Source organism: Giraffa tippelskirchi, chromosome 7, assembly GCF_054371585.1.
Source record: "Giraffa tippelskirchi isolate mGirTip1 chromosome 7, T2T-mGirTip1v1.2.pri, whole genome shotgun sequence".
Taxonomy (NCBI): domain Eukaryota; kingdom Metazoa; phylum Chordata; class Mammalia; order Artiodactyla; family Giraffidae; genus Giraffa; species Giraffa tippelskirchi.
The window spans coordinates 34,459,989-34,485,342 of record NC_137281.1 but is presented as its reverse complement, the minus strand read 5'-3'; the positions used below and the strand labels follow the sequence as shown (position 1 = coordinate 34,485,342).

General features: G+C 42.5%; 1 protein-coding gene and 1 pseudogene across 4 annotated transcripts in view; both read left to right on the top strand.

Moving 5' to 3' along the window:
* The window catches only part of LOC145514266 (uncharacterized), a 718,708-nt gene that overhangs the window by 249,701 nt on the left and 443,653 nt on the right, over nucleotides 1–25,354 (top strand). The window contains exon 3 of one of the 4 annotated variants that reach the window (XM_081511614.1): nucleotides 13,366–13,443. In XM_081511614.1, coding sequence (XP_081367740.1) covers nucleotides 13,366–13,443 — 78 coding nt within the window. Of the gene's footprint in view, nucleotides 1–13,261; nucleotides 13,444–25,354 lie in introns of those variants that run through there. The other 3 variants (XR_014060003.1, XR_014060005.1, XR_014060006.1) reach the window with 3 other exon arrangements.
* Nucleotides 13,769–14,732, top strand: LOC145512388 (small nuclear ribonucleoprotein-associated protein B' pseudogene; annotated as a pseudogene).

The following is a 25,354-nucleotide window of genomic DNA, read 5'->3' as shown; positions in this document are numbered from 1 at the left end:
ACAAGCATTAATAATAAAATAGAAAAAAGAGTTCAGCAGTTCAGCACCTATAATAACAAATACTTTGCCATGAGATTTGGTTTTAGTTTAGTTATATACTTGATGTGTATGTGTGTGTGTGCGTGTGTTGTGCTGCATGTTGATGGTGATATAAACGGTATTTCTATTGTAGGTCACAGCTTGTATTAGTGAGCCTTCTTCAGAGAGATAGAACCAGTAAGGTCTGTCTCTCTATCTATCCATAGATGCAGGCATATCTATAGGAATGCAGGCAAGGGTCTTGCAAGTCTTCCTGGAAAGCTTGAATGTATTATCCTGAATGTAATATGTAGTCATTAAAGAATAATAAGGGAGAGTGTTAGGAAAAGATTTATTTTAGAAACATCAGAAAGAAGTGATATGGAAGGTGGATTATAGAAGAGTAAGGTTTGATTCCAGCAGTATAATTAGGAGGCAGTGAGACTGAGGAAAGAAGAGGGGATAGATTCGAGATGTACTTAAGAGGACAGAACCAATGGTCCTATCTGGCTGAAATAATGGGTGAAGGATAATGGAGTAAGAGGTATGAAGGACAACTCATAGTTTTGTGCCTTGGAATTCTGAGCAGAGACCAGTGCCATTCAATAGGATACGGAACAGGAGAAGGAGTAAGTTTTAGAGGGTACTTGATTCGATTTTGAATTTGTTGAGTTTGAGGTCTTTGAGGACTCCTAAAGGGAGTTGTCCAGTAACCAGAAGGTCAAATGTAACTCTAGAAGGAAACAGAATTTAAGGGATAAACAGAGGAAGAGAAGCCAGAGTAAACCAGAATTTATTTTTTGGAGGTGCCTAGGGGCATACAGTGGAAACAGTGTCAGACTTTATTTTTTTGGGCTCCAAAATCACTGCTGGTGGTGATTGCAGCCATGACATTAAAAGATGCTTACTCCTTGGAAGGAAGGTTATGGCCAACCTAGATAGCATATTTAAAAGCAGAGACATTACTTTACCAACAAAAGTACGTCTAGTCAAGGCTATGGTTTTTCCGGTGGTCATGTATGGATGTGAGAGTTGGATGGTGAAGAAAGCTGAGCGCCGCAGAATTGATGCTTTTGAACTGTGGTGTTGGAGAAGACTCTTGAGAGTCCCTTGGACTGCAAGGAGATCCAATCAATCCATCCTAAAGGAGATCAGTCCTGGGTGTTCATTGGAAGGACTGGTGTTGAAGCTGAAACTCCAATACTTTGGCCACCTCATGCGAAGAGTTGACTCATTGAAAAAGACCCTAATGCTGGGTAGGAATGGGGGCAGGAGGAGAAGGGAACGACAGAGGACGAGATGGTTGGATGGCATCACCGACTCTATGGACATGGGTTTGGGTAGACTCCAGGAGTTGGCGATGGACAGAGAGGCCTGGCATGCTGCAATTCATGGGGTCGCAAAGAGTCGGACACGACTGAGCGACTGAACTGAACTGAACTGAGGGGCATAAATAGATGAACAAGGAAGCCTGGTGTGCTGCAGTCCATGGGGTTGCAAAGAGTTGGACATGACTGAGCAAGTGAACTGGATTGAACTGAGGGGCATAAAACTGTCAGAAAAAAGTCAATCAGTTGATCTAAGAAAGAACTGGAAAATTTTATTCAAGCCAAATCAATATAACCCAGGAAAAACATCTCAGAAAGCTCTGAGAATTGTTCTGCTGGTTAGAAATCAAGGCATAGTCATACAAGTTTTTTTGAGACGGGGAACTGTACGTCAAATGACGTATTATCAACAGGTTACATACTCCAAATCTAAGCATCATCTTGGCGGTCACGTGACCCCTTCCAAGATCAAGAAGGAATAAGGAGTCCTTTAAGGAGCTGTCTTGTTGATGCTAGGAGAATGTTGCTCTTTGTGGTGCTCCTGCCAGTGAGGGAAGTGTGCTCGATGCATAACACAGACACACAATGCACAGGGCAGAGAGAATTTTTATATTTAAATTGTCCTTGTCTTGTCATAAAACAGGAATTTTACCTCACAAAACTAATTTGGATTCTGTATGTGTACGTGTGTGTGTGTGACAAGTAAAGGCCCTACTTAGGCACCTGGTCTTGAAGCCGTGTTTCCATCAGAGCACATTGGTTTGACTCGGAGTAGATGTTTACGTGGGAGGGCTGTTGAAGATAAATGTTGTCACTGTTTCTTGACCCCGCGAAGACAGACTCATTAAGGAGACTAAGCAGGAAGAGTCAGAGATAAGAGAAGGGACAGTGGCATCAAGTGTGGGTGAGCAAGAGAGCAAGATAAGGACTGTTGTCTGCCAGGCTGCCAGGCGCAGACAGATCACACTCTCAAATTGGGTCATTTGAGGAGAGCTTAATAAAGAGACGGTTTACCAAGGTGTGGGAAAGGGGCGGGGAAGCTCCGTGCGACAGTGCCTTCCAACACGGCTGGTAAGAGGCTGATGCTGTGTCTGTTCCTCTGCTTAACGGGGCAGGAGGAGGGTGCAGCTATTGAAACCTGGTGTGGGAGAGCTTTGTGGGAGGCTGCCTGAAGGAGCTCTGAGATGTGATCACGGGGCATTGCAGGGAGGGGCTGGGGGGCAGGAACCCTGACCCCTACTCTCTCTCTTTTATAAACTTTTAAATTTTATATTGGAATATAGCCGATTAACAGTGATTGTGATGGTTTCAGGTGCACAGCAAAGAGACTCATCCATACCTATATGTGTATCCATTTTCCCATCTCCTCTCCCACCCAGGCTGCCATATACCATTGAGCAGAGTTCCCTGTGCTGTACAGTAGGTCCTTGTTGATTATCCATTGTAAATATAGCACTGTGTACACGTTGATCGCAAACTCCCTAACTATCTCTTCCCTACGTTCTCCCCACTCTGGCAACCATAAGTTCGTTCTCTAAGTCTGTGAGTCCATTTCTGAACTGTAGCTAAGTTCATTTGCATGCCTGGGAGCTCTCCAACACGCTCTGTCCCCCCTGGAGAGTAGGGATTCTACTTTAGATGTCATTACAGATCTTCCTTGGCTTACAGTGAGGTTATGTCCAGATAAACCCACTGTGAGGCCAAGAATTTAATACACCTAACCCGTCAAACACTTACATTAGCCTACAACTGGACAAAGCTATCTAACACAAATCCTATTTTATAATTAAGTGTTGAATGACTCATGTAATTTATTGAATTCTGTACTGTAAGTGAAAACAGAATGGTTGTCTAGGTGCATGATGGTTGTAGGTGTTATCCATTGTTTACTCCAGTCTTGGTGTGGCTGACTGGGAGCTGCCGCTCGCTGCCTCTGCCCAGCATCAGGAGAGTATTGTACTGCATATTGCTAGTCCGGGAAAAGGTCAAAATTAAAAATTCCAAGTATGGTTTCTACTGTATGTGTGTCTCTTTCTCCCCATTGTCAAGTTGCAAAATTGTAAGTCTTACCATCATCTGTGTAACTTCAGTACCTAATGAAGTATTTGAAACATAGCAGGTGCTCAGTGAAAATTTTGAATACAAAATGTTCAGATGTCCAAAACCCTAAAAACATCCCAAAGGCATAATCCAAATGCATGAACACAGTCAGCTATTGTGTTCTATTTAGCTCTTCAGTATGGCCCCATCCCTCTTCAGTATATGTTATACATCTCAGTTTATCAGTCCGTTTGTTCTTCCCATAAGTAGTCTTCCTTAAACGAGTTTTAACCCCTTCTATCCAGAGAAAGTTTGATTCTTGTTTGAGAAGCCTTATCAGCTTTGCACAAATGCTGGAATATCTCTCATGTGAATTTAAGTGTATTGCTAAACTCTTTTCTCTCCATGAAGCTTCTTTGGAAAGCTTTCTTAGAAAGTAGTTTTTCTCCAGTCTTAACTGGTTCCATTTCCATCCTGATACTACAGTGTCTGAGTTCTAAGACTGACAGAAGTATTTCCTGTCTAACTAGCTGAAGGGGGTTGAAAGTTGCTTTTAGGTACTCTTATGAGTATTTTAAATATGGTTCTCTCGTTTAAGAAGTATTTTGACATATTTAGAAAGTCTTAGTAACATTTTTGGAACGAAAAGTATAAAAAAGAATCTTGCTTATTCTATAACTCTTTAATTTCTTTTTAACAATTCCCATTTCTCTCTTTTAAGATACATAATTTGAAACCAAATTCTACTTTTTATTTCATTCTCAAACCATAATATTATGAAATATGATAAAAGCAAATTAGCCTGAACAACAAAATAATAAAACATAATGAAACTTGGAAATTCTAAATTACAGAACAAAAGATGAAATTAAAATCTCTATTGTGAGAAAGAATCTGGCAAATTCCAGTTTGGCCCCTAAAGGGCCCTTTATACAACAGGCAGAAGCATAATATATAACGGATAGTAAATCAAGCTGAACTTAGTGTTTCTCTGTTTTTAATGGTTTGTGTTTAACCCTTATGACTAAATGCTCCAAGTGGTTGTTTGAATTATGGTAGTGGGATTAGTAGGCATAGTTGCGCATGAAAAGCAGGATTTTCTGCTTTGAAATGTGCATATTTCACAGATTATGTGCTTTCACATGCCAAGGCATGGTAAAATTTTGCTTGTTTAGGAATAGCTCCATTTTTAAGCTTCCTAAGTACCTCAGCTGAAATGATATATATTTTGCACATAAATATTGGAAGGGCTGGGGGTGTCAATGTGATTCTTGCATTGTGGAGACTAGACACAGTGGATTTCCATGTTTTATGTAGTTCTGAGTCTTTGTGGTTCCAAAACACACTCATTTTATAGGACAGGTTAGAAACATGTTGCTTCTCAAAATAATCACTTAATATTTTGTTTTTATTAAACTACTGAAAAATATCTGACTAGATTATTTCATTTTGAACATATTATTTTTTTGGTGTGTATAAAATGTTATTTAAGTAATTGAGTGTTTTTTTCCCCAGTTGTTTGAGTGCTAAAAATTCAATCTTCTGTAATTAAAAATAAATCTTCTAACTGAACACAGCAGTTATTTCCCATATACTTTATTTAAAGTGACAAAAGTGGATAAAATATAACCATGAATTGCGCCTCATTCCTATGACATATCAAACTCCCATTTCATTAAACTTGGGGAGGCTTTTTTTTAATATGATACTGAAAGAAGGGAAATAAAATTCTTAGAAAGGTTTCAAAAGATTATTAATAGATGAGATTTGAATAAGACTGATCAAATGCTGGAATGGATGCTTTCTTTTCTTTCTTTCTTTTCCTTTTCTTTTTTTTTTTTTTTGATTGCCTACATTGTCTGAAAACTGTTCAGCAGAACAAAGGGTTTTATGGATGAAAGACTAGTATGAAGAAACATGAATGTCAACTCAGGCTCTGAAAGACAGTCTGCTAATGAAATATTCTAAAAGTCATTTTCAAGGTGGTTGAAAGTTCTCACTGATGTGCACCAATGCTTTTGATAAAAAAATTATATATATCAAATAATTACACAAGTGTTGGCTCCAGGGATAGAGAAAATAAGGTGAGTCCATATGCACCCAAACATTAATGAAAGACTTGTGTATCATACTTTCTTTCCATGGGTAAAAATAATCAGACACGTGGTAACATTATTTTGGTAGTAAATTTCTTACTTTTTGCATCTGAAAAGTGCCCTTTTCTGCTATCTTGGTAATGCTAACTAACTGTGATCTATGATTTACTACATTAATGGTTAGCTCTTTGTGTGCAAAGTGTATTATCTTTTAAAATTGAATTTCCCCAAAACATCATTCAGTGATCTTTCCTTATAAATGCAAGAAGTAATGACTTTTCCCCAAAGATCCACTGATCCACTCTATGAATATACATACCTGCCAATAACACCTACTTATCCTCTATTCTTGGAGAAGGGCATGGCAACCTACTCCAGTATTCTTGCCTGGAGAATCTTATGGACAGAGGAGCCTAGCAGGCTATAGCCCATGAGGTTGCAAAGAGTCGGACATGACTGAAGCAACTTAGCATACACGCATGCATCCCCTATTCTATGGTTTGCATTTTTTCTTTAGGATACACACACACACACACACACACACAATCTTGGTAATAATTTTGAAAGATATATATCCCCCATATATTTATATACATATAACTATACCCACCATATATATATGACATATACATCTGTGTGGGTTTATAATTTGATGGAACTCTATATTCAGATGTCCTTGGAATCTGTATCAGTTTTCTGTGATTGATTTTAACCATGCAAGTTTGATGAAGATTCTCTTTCAGAAATGTCTATCATGATGCCCCATATAGGGAGGCCCTTAATTAGGCTAACAGTGGTTCTATGACATGTTCAAATTAATGGAGGCATGGTTGGTAGGTTTTTTCAAACACTCCAAATCAGATTGACCATGGGATGTCTACTTTCTGCCCCGTCACAGTGTCAGAGGACTAGGCTAAACTGCAATGGTCTGACAACAGCATTAAACTTTGTATGCCTGGGTCTGGGCTGGGCTTGGTTTACAAGAGGCAGCTAATCTCTGGGGAGTGGAGTCTATCTTCATTTCATTTTATATTTTCATGATTAATTACATGATACAAACATAAACAAGAATTTTGCATGACATTTAATATTTTGCAGGACCAACCCGGTCCCAATCTCTCAAACCCATCTGCCTTTGTATATAATATGTATCATAAAATTGCCAGTTTATACTACACTTTTCTTTTACGCTCTTTCAACTTCAAACTCCTTCTCAGCAGTCTGTATCCAATCATAATGCTGTCTTTTCTTCAAAACATCAGCTAACATTCTTACAGTTTTTATTTTATTTTATTTTTTTACATACGTTGTTTAGTTGCTAAGTCATGTCTGACTCTTTTGCAACCCCATAGACTGTAGCCCACCAGGCTCCTCTGTCCGTGGGGTTTTCCAGGCAAGAATACTGGAATGGGTAGCCATTTCCTTCTCCAGGGGACCTTCCTGACCCAGGGATTGAACCTGTGTCTCCTGTATTGGTAGGCAGATTTTTTTTTTTAACCACTGAGCCATGTGGGAATTCCTTTTACATATGTATATCAAGTGACATACGTTATATGATATATTTCGTATCACATTATAATTTGTGAGTATTTTTATATGTTTTATACTAGTCAGAGATGTTCTAGAGCTGAGGGGCTAGTGCTTACTCATTTAAAAAAAATTCCCAGCATCAAAAGTAGGCACTCAGTGAGTGAATATTAGTTTTAATATTAAAAAAATTTTAATTTTTAAAATTGTTCAAAGGTAAATAAAAGTGTGTAAAATAGGGTTTTTACAATTAATAAGGAAGCTTAAAAGAAGATGGAGACCAAGATGTGGTGACATTGAGAGTGTATAAAAAGTGGAATCACCTTGTAGAGAAATTGGGACCCTTGTGCACTGTTGGTAGAAATATAAAATGGTGCAGCTGCCATGGAAACTGTATAACAGTTCCCCCCAAATTAAGAATGTAATTCTTGCATGACTCACCAATGCCACTTCTGTGTATATATCTAACAGAATTGAATACAGAGTCTCAAACAGGTGTTTGCACAACCATGTTCATAGCAGCATAATTCATAATTGCCAAAAGATTGAAGCAATCCAAGTGTTGGATGAATGGATAAACAAAATGTGGTATGTACATACAGTTCAGTTCAGTTCAGTTCAGTCGCTCAGTCGTGTCCGACTCTTTGCGACCCCATGAACTGCAACACGCCAGGCCTCTCTGTCCATCACCAACTCCCGGAGTCTACCCAAACCCATGTTCATGGAGTTGGTGATGCCATCCAACCATCTCATCCTTTGTCGTCCCCTTCTCCTCCCGCCCCCAATCCTACCCAGCATTAGGGTCTTTTCCAATGAGTCAACCCTTCGCATGAGGTGGCCAAAGTATTGGAGTTTCAGCTTCAACATCAGACCTTCCAATGAACACCCAGGATTGATCTCTTTTAGGATGGATTGATTGGATCTCCTTGCAGTCCAAAGGACTCTCAAGAGTCTTCTCCAACACCACAGTTCAAAAGCATCAATTCTTCGGTGCTCAGCTTTCTTCACCGTCCAACTCTCACATCCATACATGATCACTGGAAAAACCATAGCCTTGACTAGATGGACTTTTGTTGGCAAAGTAATGTCTCTGCTTTTAAATATGCTATCTAGGTTGGCAATAACCTTCCTTCCAAGGAGTAAGCGTCTTTTAATTTCATGGCTGCAGTCACCATCAGCAGTGATTCTGGAGCCCCAAAAAATAAAGTCTGATACTGTTTCCACTGTTTCCCCATCTATTTCCCATGGAGTGATGGGACCAGATGCCATGATCTTAGTTTTCTGAACGTTGAGCTTTAAGCCAACTTTTTCACTCTCCTCCTTCACCTTCATCAAGAGGCTCTTTAGTTCTTCTTCACTTTCTGCCATAAGGGTGGTGTCATCCGCATATCTGAGGTTATTGATATTTCTTCCAGCAATCTTGATTCCAGCTTGTGTTTCTTCCAGCCCAGCGTTTCTCATGATGTACTCTGCATATAAGTTAAATAAGCAGGGTGACAATATACAGCCTTGATGGACTCCTTTTCCTATTTGGAACCAGTCTGTTGTTCCATGTCCAGTTCTAACTGTTGCTTCCTGACCTGCATACAGGTTTCTCAAGAGACAGGTCAGATGGTCTGGTATTCCCATCTCTTTCAGAATTTTCCACAGTTGATTGTGATCCACACAGTCAAAGGCTTTGGCATAGTCAATAAAGCAGAAATAGATGTTTTTCTGGAACTCTCTTGCTTTTTCGATGATGCAGCGGATATTGGCAATTTGATCTCTGGTTCCTCTGCCTTTTCTAAAACCAGCTTGAACATCTGGAAGTTCACGGTTCACGTATTGTTGAAGCCTGGCTTGGAGAATTTTGAGCATTACTTTACTAGCATGTGAGATGAGTGCAATTGTGCGGTAGTTTGAGCATTCTTTGGCATTGCCTTTCTTTGGGATTGGAACGAAAACTGACCTTTTCCAGTCCTTGGCCACTGCTGAGTTTTCCAAATTTGCTGGCATATCGAGTGTAGCACTTTCACAGCATCATCTTTGAGGATTTGAAATAGCTCAACTGGAATTCCATCACTTCCACTAGCTTTGTTCGTAGTGATGCTTTCTAAGGCCCACTTGACTTCACATTCCAGGATGTCTGGCTCTAGGTGAGTGATCACACCATTGTGATTATCTGGGTCATGAAGATCTTTTTTGTGCAGTTCTTCTGTGTATTCTTGCCACCTCTTCTTAATATCTTCTGCTTCTGTTAAGTCCATACCATTTCTGTCCTTTATCGAGCCCATCTTTGCATGAAATGTTCCTTTGGTATCTCTAATTTTCTTGAAGAAATCTCTAGTCTTTCCCAATCTGTTGTTTTCCTCTATTTCTTTGCACTGATCGCTGAGGAAGGCTTTCTTATCTCTCCTTGCTATTCTTTGGAACTCTGCATTCAGATGGGAATATCTTTCCTTTTCTCCTTTGCTTTTCGCTTCTCTTCTCTTCCCAGCTATCTGTAAGGCCTCCTCAGACAGCCATTTTGCTTTTTTGCATTTCTTTTCCATGGGGATTTTCTTGATCCGTGTCTCTTGTACAATGTCACGAACCTCTGTCCATAGTTCATCAGGCACTCTGTCTATCAGGTCTAGTCCCTTAAATCTATTTCTCACTTCCACTGTATACTCATAAGGGATTTGATCTAGGTCATACCTGAATGGTCTAGTGGTTTTCCCTACTTTCTTCAATTTAAGTCTGAATTTGGCAATAAGCAGTTCATGATCTGAGCCACAGTCTGCTCCTGGTCTTGTTTTTGCTGACTGTATAGAGCTTCTCCATCTTTGACTGCAAAGAATATAATCAATCTGATTTCGGTGTTGACCATCTGGTGATGTCCACGTGTAGAGTGTTCTTTTGTGTTGTTGGAATAGGGTTTTTGCTATTACCAGTGCGTTCTCGTGGCAAAACTCTATTAGCCTTTGCCCTGCTTCATTCTGTACTCCAAGGCCAAACTTGCCTGTTACACCAAGTGTTTCTTGACTTCCTACTTTTGCATTCCAGTCCCCTATAATGAAAAGGACATCTTTTTTGGGTGTTAGTTCTAGAAGGTCTTGTAGGTCTTCATAGAACCGTTCAACTTCAGCTTCTTCGGCATTACTGGTCGGGGCGTAGACTTGGATTACTGTGATATTGAATGGTTTGCCTTGGAAACGAACAGAGATCATTCTGTCGTTTTTGAGATTGCATCCAAGTACTGCATTTTGGACTCTTTTGTTGACCATGATGGCTACTCCATTTCTTCTAAGGGATTCTTGCCCACAGTAGTAGATATAATGGTCATCTGAGTTAAATTCACCCATTCCAGTCCATCTTAGTTTGCTGATTCCTAGAATGTCGACGTTCACTCTTGCCATCTCCTGTTTGGCCACTTCCAATTTGCCTTGATTCATGGACCTAACATTCCAGGTTCCTATGCAATATTGCTCTTTACAGCATCGGACTTTGCGTCTATCACCAGTCATATCCACAGTTGGGTATCGTTTTTACTTTGGCTCCATCCCATCATTCTTTCTGGAGTTATTTCTCCACTGATCTCCATTAGCATATTGGGCACCTACTGACCTGGGGAGTTCATCTTTCAGTGTCCTATCCTTTTGTCTTTTCATACTGTTCATGGGGTTCTCAAGGTAAGAATACTGAAGTGGTTTGCCATGCCCTTCTCCAATGGACCACAATCTGTCAAACCTCTCCACCATGACCCATCCGTCTTGGGTGGCCCCACACGGGGCCATGTACATACAATGTACATACAATGTACATACATGTACATGTACATACAATGGAGCCTTAAAAAGGAGGGGATTTCTAATGCTTGCTACAACATGGATGAACCTTGAGGACATTCGGCTAAGTGGAATAAGCAAGATGCAAAAAGGCAAATGCTGTATGATCCCACTTACATGAAGTACCTAGAGTAGTAAAATTCATAGCGAAGAAAGAAAATAGAAGGTTAGTTAGTTGCTAGTGACTCAGAGGGAGGGGAAATGAGTTATTTCATGGGTGTAGCATTTCAGTTTTGCAAGATGAAAAGAATTTTGGAGATTGGTTGTACAAAGATGTGAGTATACTTAACACTACTGAATTGTATGACTTCACAGTGGTTAGAGGGTAAATTTTATCTTAATTATATTTTACCATAATTTAATATAACTGAAAAAGAGAAGTCATCCTCATTATATATATTGCAATTATGTCAGATTAATTCATCCCAAAGGTATTTTAAAATCTATAACTTTGGTTATACATTTTGGGGCAGCTATGTGCATGCAAAGCTGCTTCAGTTGTGTCTGATTCTTTGCAATCCTATGGACTGTAGCCTGCCAGGCTCCTCTGTCCATGGGATTCTCCAGGTGAGAACATTAGAGTGGGTTGCCACACATTCCTCCAGGGGATCTTCCCAACCCAGGGGTCAAACCTGCGTCTCCTGGGTCTCCTGCAGCTTCTGCCCTTGCAGGCAGATTCTGTATCCCTGAGCCACTGGGGAAGCCCCTTTGGGGCAGCTAGTTTACTTTTATTCTTATTTTTAATTTTTTTTTACTGAAGTATAGTTGATTTACAATGTTGTGCTAATTTCTGCTGTACAGCAAAGTGACTCAGTTATATGCATTCCTTTTTGATGTACTTTTCAATTATGGTTTATCCCAGGAGATTGGTTATAGTTCCCTGTGCTATACAGTAGAAACTTGTTTATCCATCCTGAATTTAGTAGTTGGCATCTACTAACCCCAAACTCCCAATCCCTTCCCCTCCCTTCCTACCTTTCCCTTGCTAATCACAAGTCTTCTCTGTGAGTCTGTTTCTGTTTCATAGACTATACATGTAAGTAATATCATATGGTATTTGTCTTTCTGCTTCACTTAGTGTGATAATTTTAGTCACATTCATGTTGCTAGAAATGGTAGTGTTTCATTCTTTCTTATGGCTTAGTAGTATTCCATTGCTATATATACACCACATCTTCTTTATCCATTCATCTGTTGATGGATATTTAGGTTGTTTCCACATCTGGACTATTATAAATAGTGCTGCTATGAGCATAAGAGTGTATGTATTTTTTTCAATTATAGTTTTGCTTGGGTATATGTCCAGGAGTGGGATTGCTGGATCATGTGGTAGTTCTGTTTTCAGTTTTCTGAGGAACCTCCATATTGTTTTCCACAGGGGCTACAACAACTTACATTCCCACCAACAGTGTAGAAATGTTTTTGGGGCAGATAGTTTAAATACAGACTATCTGGTTGTTGCAGAAATATTCACATGCAAAAGGGAATTTACTGTTTCATAATTTTAAAACCAATCCACTAAGATGTATTTATTGCATATTCATAGTGTTTCATAGCCTTTAGTCATTGGGAAAAAGGATAAAATAAATATAAAGAAGGTGACTACCTGACTACATTTGAGAGTTTTTATATAGCAGAGTCATAACTCATAACACATTAAGGGAATTGACACAACTGCTTCTGTAAAGTCAAACTTTCTGGAATTGTTCTAGAATAAATCTTAGCTAAAAATTAACTCAAGAAACTCAGAGCTCTGACACCAGGGAGAAAGGAGAATGAGATTTCCAACAAGTATACTTGGTCAGTTAGATCTGCAATGTGGTGGTGGCTTGAGAGTGAGATTTGAGTTAAGAAAATTCTGAATTTTAATCCTGGCTCCATTGGACAATTTGACCAAATTATTTTATCAATAAATAAAGATAAAATATTTACCATGACATGCAACTAGAGTTGTGTGTGTGTGTGTGTGTGTGTGTGTGTGTGTGTGTGCGCTCAGTCATGCTGACTCTTGATGACTTTGTGGGTTGTAGGCCACCAGGCTCCTCTGTGCATGGGATTGTCCAGGCAAGAATACTGGAGTGGGTTGCCATGCCCTTTCCAGGGGATCTTCTAAATCCAGGGATCGAACCTGCGTCTCTTGTGTCTCCTGCATTGGCAGGCAGGTTCTTTACCACTGCACCCCCTGGAAAGCCCGTTGGATCCACTAAAATGTCTTAAATGCTCACCTAGCAATTGCTTTAGCAATGTTATCTCTCTAGTGGAACAGAAAAGGCCAAACAGAAAAATCTGACTCTTTTCAGCCATTTTTCAGCAGGGATGTAAGTCTTTTAAATCAGATCTGTCGAGTTTGATGTTCCTACCTGTGAAGCTGTTGGGGATGGCCTAGAGAAAGGCAAATTAAAAGGCAGCTATCAAAAGTGTGGCCGGGGACTTGCTGCGCATGCGCAGACAGGGCCGGCGTGATTAGTTGGTGCGCCAGTGGCAAAGAGCAGCGTGGAGGGGAGCGGTCCCTGGAGATGCCTGACCTATTCTGTTCTGTTCTGTTTTGAGGAGTGGCCAGCGGCGAGACAGAGCAGGCCAGGGACGGTCTACGCCTGAGGAGGACTACGGAGCAGCGCCGTACGTGAGGTAGGAACCCAAGTCAAATGTAGGACAGCCTCACTGAGCAACCAGTGGTGTCACCTGTACCGGAGGCGGTCACCGAGCAGGAGCAAGTACCTGTGGTAGATTTCCAGGGAGAACTGAGACAAGTCTTCTTAGCTGAGACACCAAGAGGTCATTAAAGCAGTATCAGAATACCCACGTAGCTGATACCAAGAGGAAACAGAACAAAACAAAAAGGCTTCTTCTACTATTGGAAGCTTCAAACCCAGCTTGCAGTGTTTGGTGGAGAACCTGCATCATACCTTAATCCGTAGGCTTCCTTAGGTCTTAAGGATCCCGAAACTGTCCTTTGGACATCGAATTGGGTGGAACAGCAATCGTGACTATGGGAAAGAGGTGCAAGTTGCTGCAGCACATTGACTATACGGTGAGATGCGTCTGGCAGGATGGCTGGATCTTCATAGGCCCTTTTAAGGCTTTTGACAAGTAGGTGAACTTGATCCTCTGTGACTGTTTTGAATTCAGGAAGATCAAGGCAAAGAATTCAAAGCATTCAGAGTGTGAAGAAAAGCGAGTTTGGGGTCTGGTGTTGCTGCCTTGGAGAACTGGGTTTCCATGACTGTGGAGGGACTACCCTGTAAAGATACTGGCATTGCTTAGGTACCATTTACTGGTGACGCTGGGGGTTGGAAGAGCAGCTGGCAGAGGTGTTCCAGTTGGTGTTCCAATTCCCCAGACTCTTGCTGGATTAACAGGCCCTGTCCATGGGGCTGGGGGGGCCATCCCAACAAGTAATGACCCCACAGGGAAGAGGTATTGTAGCAGCTGTTTCCACTGCCAGCATTTCTGGAGCCCCAACTCAGTATCCACCAGGAAAGGGGGCTACACCCACACCTGTTGGTCGAGCAATCCCACCTCCAGGAATTATGGCTCCTCCATTTGGTATGGGGCTTCCCAAGTGGCACTAGTGGTGAAGAATATGCCTGCCAGTGCAGGAGACATAAGAGACATGGATTTGACCCTTGGGTCAGGAAGATCCCCTGGAGAAGGAAAGTGGCAACCTATTCCAGTATTTTTGCCTGGAGAATCCAATGGACAGAGGAGCCTGGTGGGCAGCAGTCCTTGGGGGTTGCAAAGAATTGGACATGACTGAAGCAACTTAGCATGGCACATGGTATGAGACCACCCATAGGCCCACCAATTAGGCTTCCCATATTCGAAGGATACCAATAAGCTTGCCCCTGTTGGAATGAGACCCTCCACCAGGAATAAGAGGTCCACCTCCACTAGGAAGGTGTCCACCAAGACCCTAGGATATTATTGATCCTTCTTAGTCATTTTTTTTTTTCCTGCAGTGCATCTTGTGAAATGTATACAGTACTTGTAAGCTTTGGTCCCCTCTGCTGCATTAATGTAAGCTAATGCATAGAGTCATTAAAAAAAAGTGGCTTCAAAGGAGGTAGATGAACTTCACCCAGAAATTTCAGAGATTGATTGGGGACTGAGACAGCTATGAAGAGGAAAATTGTGGACCTAATAGTGAACCAAGATTAGTAGGTCAGAGGAGACAAATAATACTAGATACCAACTCATTATGGACCACAGACTATATACCAGGTGCTCTTCTAATAACTTTGCTTGTATTAACTCAATGAATCCTTTCAACAACTTTATGCGATAGATACATGATTCCCCAATGTCTTCCCTGGTATCACCCCAAAAGGAGACCTGGGGACTGGGATTTGGATTCAATCCCATGAAAATTATCTCAGATACTCTGTCTTCTAGGGCTTCCCAGGTGGCGCTAGAGTTAAAGAATCCACCTGCCTTTGTAGATGACATAAGAGACGCGTGTTCAATCCCTGGGTCGGGAAGATCCCCTGGAGGAGGGCCTGGCCACCCACTCTAGTATTCTTGCCTGGAGAATCCCATGGACAGAGGAGCCCAGTGGGCTACAGGCCATAGGGTTGCAAAGAGTTGGACACAACTGAAGTGACTTAGCAGGCAGGCAGGCACTCTGTCTTCTCTGAGGGAGTGGAGAAATGGAACAAGGAAGGAAGGAAAACCAAATGAATTTTTGTGAATTAGTGGTGTCTTCCACGGGCAACCAGGGCTCCAAATGCCACTGGAAATCCTGTATAATCTCAGAACTGTTCCACTGAAGGACAGAGAAGCTGGAGATTTTATCCATCATCTCCTACCCTTCATTGAGGACCTGGCTGAGGATTGCTTTTGGGGCATTCGTTTCCAGGCACTGTCATGTTCAGTTCAGTTCAGTTCAGTTCAGTTCAGTCGCTCAGTCGTGTCCGACTCTTTGCAGCCCCATGAACCACAGCACGCCAGGCCTCCCTGTCCATCACCAACTCCTGGAGTCCACCCAAACCCATGTCCATTGAGTTGGTGATGCCATCCAACCATCTCATTCTCTGTTGTCCCCTTCTCCTCCTGCCCCCAATCCTTCCCAGCATCAGGGTCTTTTCCAATGAGTCAGCTCTTCGCATGAGGTGGCCGAAGTATTGGAGTTTAAGCTTCAACATCTGTCCTTCCAATGAACACCCAGGACTGATCTCCTTTAGGATGGACTGGTTGGATCTCCCTGCAGTCCAAGGGACTCTCAAGTGTCTTCTCCAACACCACAGTTCAAAAGCATCAATTCTTCGGCGCTCAGCTTTCTTCACCGTCCAACTCTCACATCCATACATGACCACTGGAAAAACCATAGCCTTGACTAGACAGACCTTTGTTGGCAAAGTAATGTCTCTGCTTTTTAATATGCTGTCTAGGTTGGTCATAACTTTCTTTCCAAGGAGTAAGCGTCTTTTAATTTCATGACTGTCATGTTACCATATTCCAAAAGCACCGTCAGGCAGAGAAGCAGTCCTTGGTAATATAAGGAGCTGCCGATGGTGTCAGAGCAAAGACAGCATCTGCTTCCTTGAGTTCACAAATGGGGAACATGGGACACAAAGTTAACATCATTCAATTTGCTTTATTATAAACCCATCATTGGATTTATTATAGAAATGATGATCACTGACTGAAGCTAGGTTCTATACTCTGCCTGTGTTAACATCAGTAATCCAGTACAGCTGAAGCTGATGAAACAGAAAAGAGTAGAAAGACATCTTACTCATGAAATCCATAGCCGACACTGAGACACAGTTCATTGGTTCATTCATTCAATCATTTGTTTTTTCATCCAGAAACTTGTTAAGCGCCAGGGTGGAGAAGGCAATGGCACCCCACTCCAGTACTCTTGCCTGGTAAATTCCATGGACGGAGCAGCCTGGTGGGCTACAGTCCATGGGGCCGCTAAGAGTTGGACATGACTGAGTGACTTCACTTTTCCCTTTTCACTTTCATGCATTGGAGAAAGAAATGGCAACCCACTCCAGCGTTCTTGCCTGGAGAATCCCAGGGACGGGGGAGCCTGGTGAGCTGCCGTCTATGGGGTCGCACAGGGTCGGACATGACTGAAGCAACTTAGCAGCAGCAGGAGCATCAGGGTTGAGTTCAGTACTGTTCTAGGCACTGGGGATGGTGCGGGGAGAGGAATATAAGGAGAACGATTATGGCCAGATTTCTTTTGTCATGTAGCTGGCATGTTATTAGAGAGACAAAATAATAATTTCAAATGACAGTGAATAACTTGAATAAAAGGGACATCTATGTGACTAGTTACAATGCTAATAGTCACTGAAAGCACCAGGAACTTTGCCATAATTGCTAAAGAAAAAGGAAATTTCTACTTTATACCAGAATTAGACTCCTAAATATGATACTGAAGACTGTGTAGTTAGCAAGTGGATGCCAATACAGCAAAGAAGAGGTGGATAAAGAAATTGTAAACACATTGCCAGTGGGCCTTGGTGCACACCTGCCCTGATTAGAATGATGAATTGTGTATTTCAAAAGGAAGAAAGTAGTTGTGTATATTATTCTTTATTTATCTTTGCATAAAAGATTAAAAGCATATCGTCACATATTCTGTATCATTCATTCTTACTGTATTGAATGTGTGCTCAGATGTGTGATCACTCTAGTTCAGGGATTAAGAACTTCTTTAGAGCATGCTTTTTTTTTTTTTGGCCACCCCGCTTGGCTTTCAGGCTCTTAGTTCCCTGACCAGAGATTGAACCCAGGCCCTCAGCAGTGAAAGCGTGGAGTCCTAACCACTTGACTGCCAGGCAGTTCCTGGGGCATGCTTCTTCCTATGCCCCAGGAATGTTGTTTGAGTTACGTATTGTAGGTCATACTTGGAAACTAGTCTGTTGTGGGATGTTTATAATCAAAGAATGCTCATGCATTTCCTCATTAGTTTTATTTTTATTCTCATATTTACTGAGTGCCTGTATAGGGCAGGTACAGTGTGGGGCACTGAAATGAACAGGAGAGACATGGTAACTGGGGCTCACGTTCTAGTGGGGAAGCCTAACAACAGGTAAACAAGAAACTGATCATCAAAATTGGTAACAAGCCCCAGCAGGGTCCTCCTGCCCAGCGTTGTTCAAATCAATAGAATGATACTGAGTTCGGTTCAGAAGCAAAGGAAGGTTTTACTCTCTGATCAGAAAAATGGAGAGGTGTGAGCTCTTGCCCTCTGAGCGCTGAAGAATTGATGCTTTTGAACTGTGGTGTTGGAGAAGACTTTTGAAAGTCCCTTGGATAGCAAGGAGATCAAATCAGTCAATCCTATAGTAAATCAACCTGAATACTCATTGGAAGGACTGAAGCTGAAGCTCCAGTACTTTGGCCACCTGATGCGAAGAAGTGACTCATTGGAAAAGACCCTGATGCTGGGAAAGATTGAGGGCAGGAGGGGGAGGGGGACTGCAGAGGAACAGACGGTTGGATGGCATCACTGACTTGACGGAAATGAGTTTGAGCAAGCTCTGGGAGTTGGTGACAGACAGGGAAGCCTGGCCTGCTATAATACGTGGGGTCGCAAAGAGTTGGACACAACTGAGCAACTGAACTGACTGAGCCAGGGGCACAAGATCTTGCCGGTCTGGCACAGGTGTGCCGCTCACGCTCCGGATAGGGTGCAGCGTCGCACGCAGCGTCTCTGCGCTCCGCCTGCCGCCACCATCTTGAATCGCAGGGCAGTGCGCAGAGCTTCCGCACAGGGCACCTGGAGCCCAGGTGTCGGGCGCAGCCTTCTTGCACTTGGAACTCTGGTCCAAAAGTGTTGGGTACAAGACCTCTGCACGCGGCAGCCAGTGGGCAAGTGAAACTAGCACCATGGAAAAGGAAAAAAAAAAAAAGGTTAGGCTTTATTACCCAGCTTCTATTTTTATTTCTCTGGAATTGTTGATGGGCTTTACCAGTGGCAAGTCTCTCCTCTGTCTTTTGTGCTTGTTGCAGAGGGGCGTGGAAGGGCGTAGGTCCAGCTTCTGTAACTACTGCCTGCTGGTTTTGGGCGGTGGCGTAACCCCGGGTGGAGAACTGAACTCCCCAGCTATCTTGAGCTACGTATGTCACCCGACCTTGGTCCTAACTGTTCGAATCCCCAAGTGGTGGCAATTTATCTAATCTTTTGCAGACAGAGGATGTTACCGAATTAGATGTGAGCCCTTCCCCCACGCCCCCTCACCCCCCACTCTTGAGGTCCCGCTGAACTGAAGCACCCCTGGATTGGTCAGGGAGTTCTTTCCCGCTCAGGTTCCCACTGACAAAAACAAAACTGAATTTGGCGCAGGTGAGACAAGCTGTTCTTGGATGGCCAGGGAATGGAGAAGGGGAGCTCATGTCTAAAGACACCTGCTCCCCAAAGGGAGGAAAGTGGGGAGTTTTGCGGGGTGAGAGGCAAGTGCGTCCTCAGAAACTGGGGCAAAGGGCAGAGATTTCCAGGAGCAGCTGGTGCATGGGCAGTCCCTCCTGCCCCCTTGCTGTCGCACAGATTGTGCTTCTGTGCTGTGCTCAGCTGCTAAGTCACGGCTGCCTCTTTGCAACCCCATGGACCGTAGCACGCCAGGCTCCACTGTCCGTGGGGTTTCCTAGGCAAGAATACGGGAGTGAGTTGCTGTTGTTATTTAGTTGGTAAGTCATGGATTGCCATAGCAGAGTGCAAACGACCCCTTGGAGTGGCGTTCTTAGCATGGTAATGAAGCAAAGGTAACTTTCGGACTCCTCCAGCTTTCATTTGTGACGGTGCGTCCCTGAGGTCAAGTCAGAACCGACTTGGGGCGGTTGACCAGTGTGTAACTCTGAAAACATCTCTCTCTCTCAAAGTACAGCTGCAGAGCATCTTTGCCAAACACCTCGTATTATTGAGACAAACACAGAGCTGAGTCTGGGCAAGTGTCCTTTAGCTCTCAGGGGCTGGTGTGGAAACATAGAGATCAACCAAGGCAAGAAAAGCAGCGGGTTTTAGCCTACTTTTCCCTCTATCTTGGATCTAGCCAGTTTGGCTTGGTTTTGCAGTGGGCCTTTGTGGCATCCTGTTGATAGAACACAATTAGCTTCTATGATCAGCCATATGGCGTGGGTGACAAGAACACTGGTCGATTTACGATACATGGCCCACATACTAGCAAGAGCAGCATGTCTCAACTATCTCATCCATTATGCTCCTCGTGCCGGAAGCTACTGTGACCTCAACCAACCAGTTACATGGGGCTTCTCTCCCATAATGAGTTCCTTGATGAGCCTCCCTGATGGCTTGACAGGCTGTGGTTTAGGGAAAGAAGTTTGGCCCATGTTTGGTAACTAGCCACCCATGGCCTCCTAGACGTCTAATGAAGCCCTGTTTCCACATTGTCTTATTCTTCCTCATGTAGACTGGGGGATAATTGGATGGATCTGGCCCTTGAGGTGTAAGGGGTGGTTGCCAAGTTGCTGGTTCTCAGGCCACCTTTTGGCAGTTGAGTCTGCCTTGTTTCCCTCAGCACCGCCCCCTGCCCCCCTTTCTGGTGACCACTACGATGAGTCACTGCCACCTTTTTGGAAGCTGTACTAGTTCTAAGGGTTTCAGTATGCTTAAGCCATGTTTCAACTGTTGATTCTCTGCAGTCAGCACAACTCTTTCCTTCCAAATAGACCCATGGGCGTGGAGGATGGCCAATATGCCCCGGGAACCTGTGTAAATGTTTCAGATCCTCCCAGTCCTGAGCTCTAAGGATCACCCCTGAGAGTTGTCAGCTCTGTCTAGTGGGCTGAAGTCCCTGGAGGCTAGGCTTCTCGCTTCTGTGACTTGGGTCTGGAAGGTTGTTACATATCCGGCAGACTTCTCCCCTCTCTCATAAAACTGCTCTGATCTGTGAACCATTCCTCTTCCATGTTTGGAAGAGGCTTACATCCTAGGTCGGGGCAAGCAGAATAGATGGTGTCTATGGTTTCTGTACAGTTGTGCTCCAGGAGCCCTGAGGGTATCGTGGTGGCAGGATTTAGTGTGTGACAGGTTTTTATGGTAGCCACTGGATTGTCTAAAAACAGTCTGAACTTGAATCAACCTTCTGGGGGATAGCCACTCTGTTCCCTTAGAACTTACTAAAATCTGAAACTTTTTTTAGACAAAACTTAAAAAAAATTTTTATTATTTTAAAAATTTTATGTATTTATTGGTTGTGCTGTGTCTTCATTGCTGCACGGGCTTTTCTTTAGGTGCCATGCTCAGGCTTCTCACTGTGGTGGCTTCTCTTGTTGCAGAGTGTGGGGTCTAGGGTGCTCGGGCTTCTGAAGTTTCATCGCCTTTAGTTACCCCTGGCATGTGGAATCTTCCTAGACCAGGGGTTGAACATGTTATCACCTGCATGGCAAGTAGATTGTACCACTACAGAAATAAGCTTTTTATTTCATTCAAGTATAGCCAATTAACAATGTTGTGATAGTTTCAGGTGGACAGCAGAGGAACTCAGCCACATGTATACATGTATCCATTCTCCCGCAAACTCCTCTCCCAACCAGGCTGTTACATAACAATGAACAAAATTCCCTGTGCTACACAGTAGGACTTTGTTTAAAACCTGAATCATAATGGAGTCCATATAGTGACTGGCTGACCAAACGTTAACTTTTCAGCCTCCTTGAACAGGTTGTAATAGCAGCTACTTCCTGAAGCCAAGGAGGCCATCCCTTAGGGGCTGGATTTAATTGTTTAGAGAAATAAACAACCACCTGAGTAAAGTGCCCCAGTTTTTTGAACTAATACCCCAAGGACCATTGTTTTTCTCTCCTGAATGTAAAGGTCAAAGAGTGTAGCTAAATCTGGGAGGCTCCAGGGCAGGGGCCTGAAGCAATTACTTTTTCAGTTCTTGAAAGGCCCCTTTGCATTGTGAATTCCATTCAAAACGACCATCATTCTTTCTTTTGAACTTTGCATATGGAGGCATAACTAATAGACCATTGTTAGGGATCCAGAATGGCAAAACCTGGCCATGGGGAGGGGGAACCCTTCAGCTGTCTTCTAGTTTTAGGAGGGGGTGAGGCTGCAAATGTCTTCTCTCTTTTCCTGGGTGGGCTTCTCTGATCTATGAGAATGAAGCCTGGGTGGGTCACCCTAGTTTGTGCCATTTGAGCCTTTTTCTTGGACACCATATATCCTTTAAGTGGTTCAGAAGCCTCCTTAGGCAGGCTGATGATCAGGAGGTTGTCTGCACAGTGGAGGAGGGTTCCCTCTTCCAGATGGAGATCTTTTAGGTCTTTGGCTAAAGTTTCTCCAAAGGTGGTGGTTGGGGGGGGGGGGGGAGGAATTTTTGAACCTCTGAGGGCAGGACTGTCCAGCAGTATTGTTGTTTTTGTTACATGTTTGGTTCCAGCCACTGAAAAGCAAAACTTCCTTATGAGTCTGGGACTAATGGAATACAGAAGTCATCTTTAAAGTCTAATACAGAATACCAGGTCCTGGTGGACAGTAGGGTGGTCAGCTGGATGCAGAGGTTAGGGATGACTGGAGGTGTATAAGGAACCTTGGTCACTTACCCATGTTTTTTTTTTCAATAGTAAATACTGCAGTACTAAACGATCCCTGACTGGTTGAATCCTTAGATGTGGAACCTGAGACATAAACCACGTATACTGATGGCTAACGATAAATTATAAAGGATTTTCAACTGTGTGAGGGGGGTTGGTGCCCTAAGCCCCTGTTGTTTAAGAGTCAAGTGTGCAGTCTTTGAGTGAGTGCTGAGCCACTAGAAATCGCAAAGAGAGCCTCCTAGGACTGACGATTGTTGATACATTCTGAAATATTAGTATTTAAAATTAATTAATTATTCTTTGGCTATTAGTTCTTATTTCACGTATAATATCACTGAAGATGTTTGCTTTTTGTTGTTATTGTTGGAGTCTAGTTGATTTACTGTGTTGTGTTAGTTTCAGCTGTACAGCACAGTGAATCAGTTATACATATACATATATCCACCCTTTTGTAGATTCTTTTCCCACATAGGCCATTGCAGAGGAAGATGTTTTTATTGATTCATTCATGTGAGGTACCTATAGAGCATCCCCTGTGTGGTAGGCATTTATGCTGGATGCTGAGGAGATGAAGGCAAACACTACACGGTCACCATTCTCACCACTTAAGGTGAGAATTTAATATAAAAAAGCAAGTGTTACACAACATCAGTCACGCAGTTACAGAATCTCTAGAATGTGCAGTGCTGTCATGTACGGTGATGCAGTGAGGGTCTCGTTTGGAAGGGAACATATGCAAAATAGCTGTCAGGCAAATCACGGCATGCTGACATTTATCACCAACAACTGCTGAATAATGTCAAATGATAGGGCTGTTTGTACATATAAATGACAGAAACATACATGGCAGTTTCTTGAGAGTGCACTAATTCTCAGAGAGCCTCAATACTTCACTAAGTAATGATAACATAGAGGGTTTTTAAAAGAACAATTTCAATAAAAAATTTCCTTGCATAAGATATTGATTTTCTTATTTCCTTGATAAGATTTATTGCATAAATTTTGATTAAAAAATGAGCGTAGTTTTGACCTTACAAATATACTCCTGGGAATATTTTCTCAAGATGTATGTGTAAAGATTCAGACACAAAAGTTTTATTTTTTTTTTAAATGATTTTCTTCTGTACATTGTATCAGCACGTCACACATACTCCTTTTTCTGCCTCTTCTCTCTTTTTTCTTTTGGCCTCAACACATAGCTTGCAGGATCTTAGTTCCTCGACCAGGGTTGGAACCCAGGCTCTGGCAGTGAAAGTGCCAAAACCTAGCCACTGGACCAGCAGGGAATTCCCTCTGCCTCTTGTTTTACTGAATCTGGAAGGTTTGTCACTCAAATTTCCACTGGGCCAATGCCATACTCTCATTCAGATCCCTGTTTGAAGGTTTTCTTATCTCAGAGACCATCTATTACTTCTTGCCACTGTCTTCTTTATTTTTTTTTATTTATTTTTTTTTGCCACTGTCTTCTTATCCTGCTTTATTATGATATTATAGAACTTTATTTATTGTAGGACTTCATCACCAACTACCGTATTTATTTGTGTTCATTGTTTTTCTTGTCTGTCTTTATCCATAAGTCTCAGAAATGTAAGCTCTACAAGAACAGAGGCTTTGTATTCCCAATCTGGGACAAGGTAGATATTGAGCAATGAACAAATATTGCGTAAATAACCATTTAACAAATAAATAACGTAAACAAAACAAGCTACATGTCCATCAGTAGATTATTCACCAGTGCATTAAGTAGCCATATCATGAAATTCTAAGCAGCCTTTAAAATGATGGTTTTAGAAATGTTTAAGTGTTAGTCACTCAGTTGTGTCTGACTCTTTGTGACCCCCATGGACAATAGCCCACCAGGCTCTTCTGCCCATGGAACTCTTCAGGCAAGAATACTGGGAGTGGGTAGGCTTCTCATTGTAGTAGTGTCTCTTGTTGCTGAGCGAGGGCTCTAGGGCGCTCAGATTCAGTAGTTGTGGCACAGGCACTTAATTGCTCGGAGGCGTATGGGATCTTGCCAGACTAGGGATCGAACCTATGTCTCCTGCATTGGCAGGTAGGATTTTTACCACTGAGCTCCCCAGGGAAGCTCAATAAAGGCATTTTTAATCCTAAGATTAAGCAATTGTGTTGAGCATTACAGATTTTGAGGGTTTTGCTAGTTTCTCTCTCCAGAGTGACCCATACTGACAAAATTTTAAACTTGTCATTGGATTATTATCCATTGCCTCTAATATATTTATATAGGCAGCCAGTGACTTAATGCTTAATTCAAGAATTTGTGTGTGTGAAAAGTTAAGTGAAAGTGTTTGTCACTCAAACGTGTCTGGCTCTTTGTGACCTCATGGACCATAACCTACCAAGCTCTTCTGTCCATGGGATTCTCCAGGCAAGAATACTAGGGTGGGTTGCCATTCCCTTCTCTAGCGGATCTTCCCGATCCAGGGATCGAGCCCAGGTCTCCCACATGGTAGGCAGATCCTTTGCCATTTGAGCCACCAAATTGTCCCAATTGTGGTGAAAGTGAAAGTGAAAGTTAGTCACACAATCTGGTCCAACTCTTTGAGATCCCATGGACTGTAGCTCACCAGGTTCTCTGTCCATGGAGTTCTCCAGGCAAGAGTACTGGAGTGGGTTGCTATTTCCTTCTCCAGGGGATCTTCCCGACCCAGGGATTGAACCCGGGTCTCCTGCATTGCAGGCAGATTCTGAGGGTTTTGCTAGTTTGTCTCTCCAGAGTGACCCATGTTGACAAAATTTCAAACGTATCATTGGATTGTTACCTGTTGCCTTTAATATATTTATATAGGTAGCCAGTGACTTAATGCTTAATTCAAGAATTTGGTAGAGTTTCTAAGTGGAAAAGTATATAGTATATAGTAATATTCCTGTGATATATGATATTAAGAGTTGGGCACGACTAAGCACACACACATATGATATTTTTGCATCCTGAATATACACTTTTAAAATTGACACTTAGTATGTGTTTTTAAATAAATGATAGTTTAATGTAAATAGC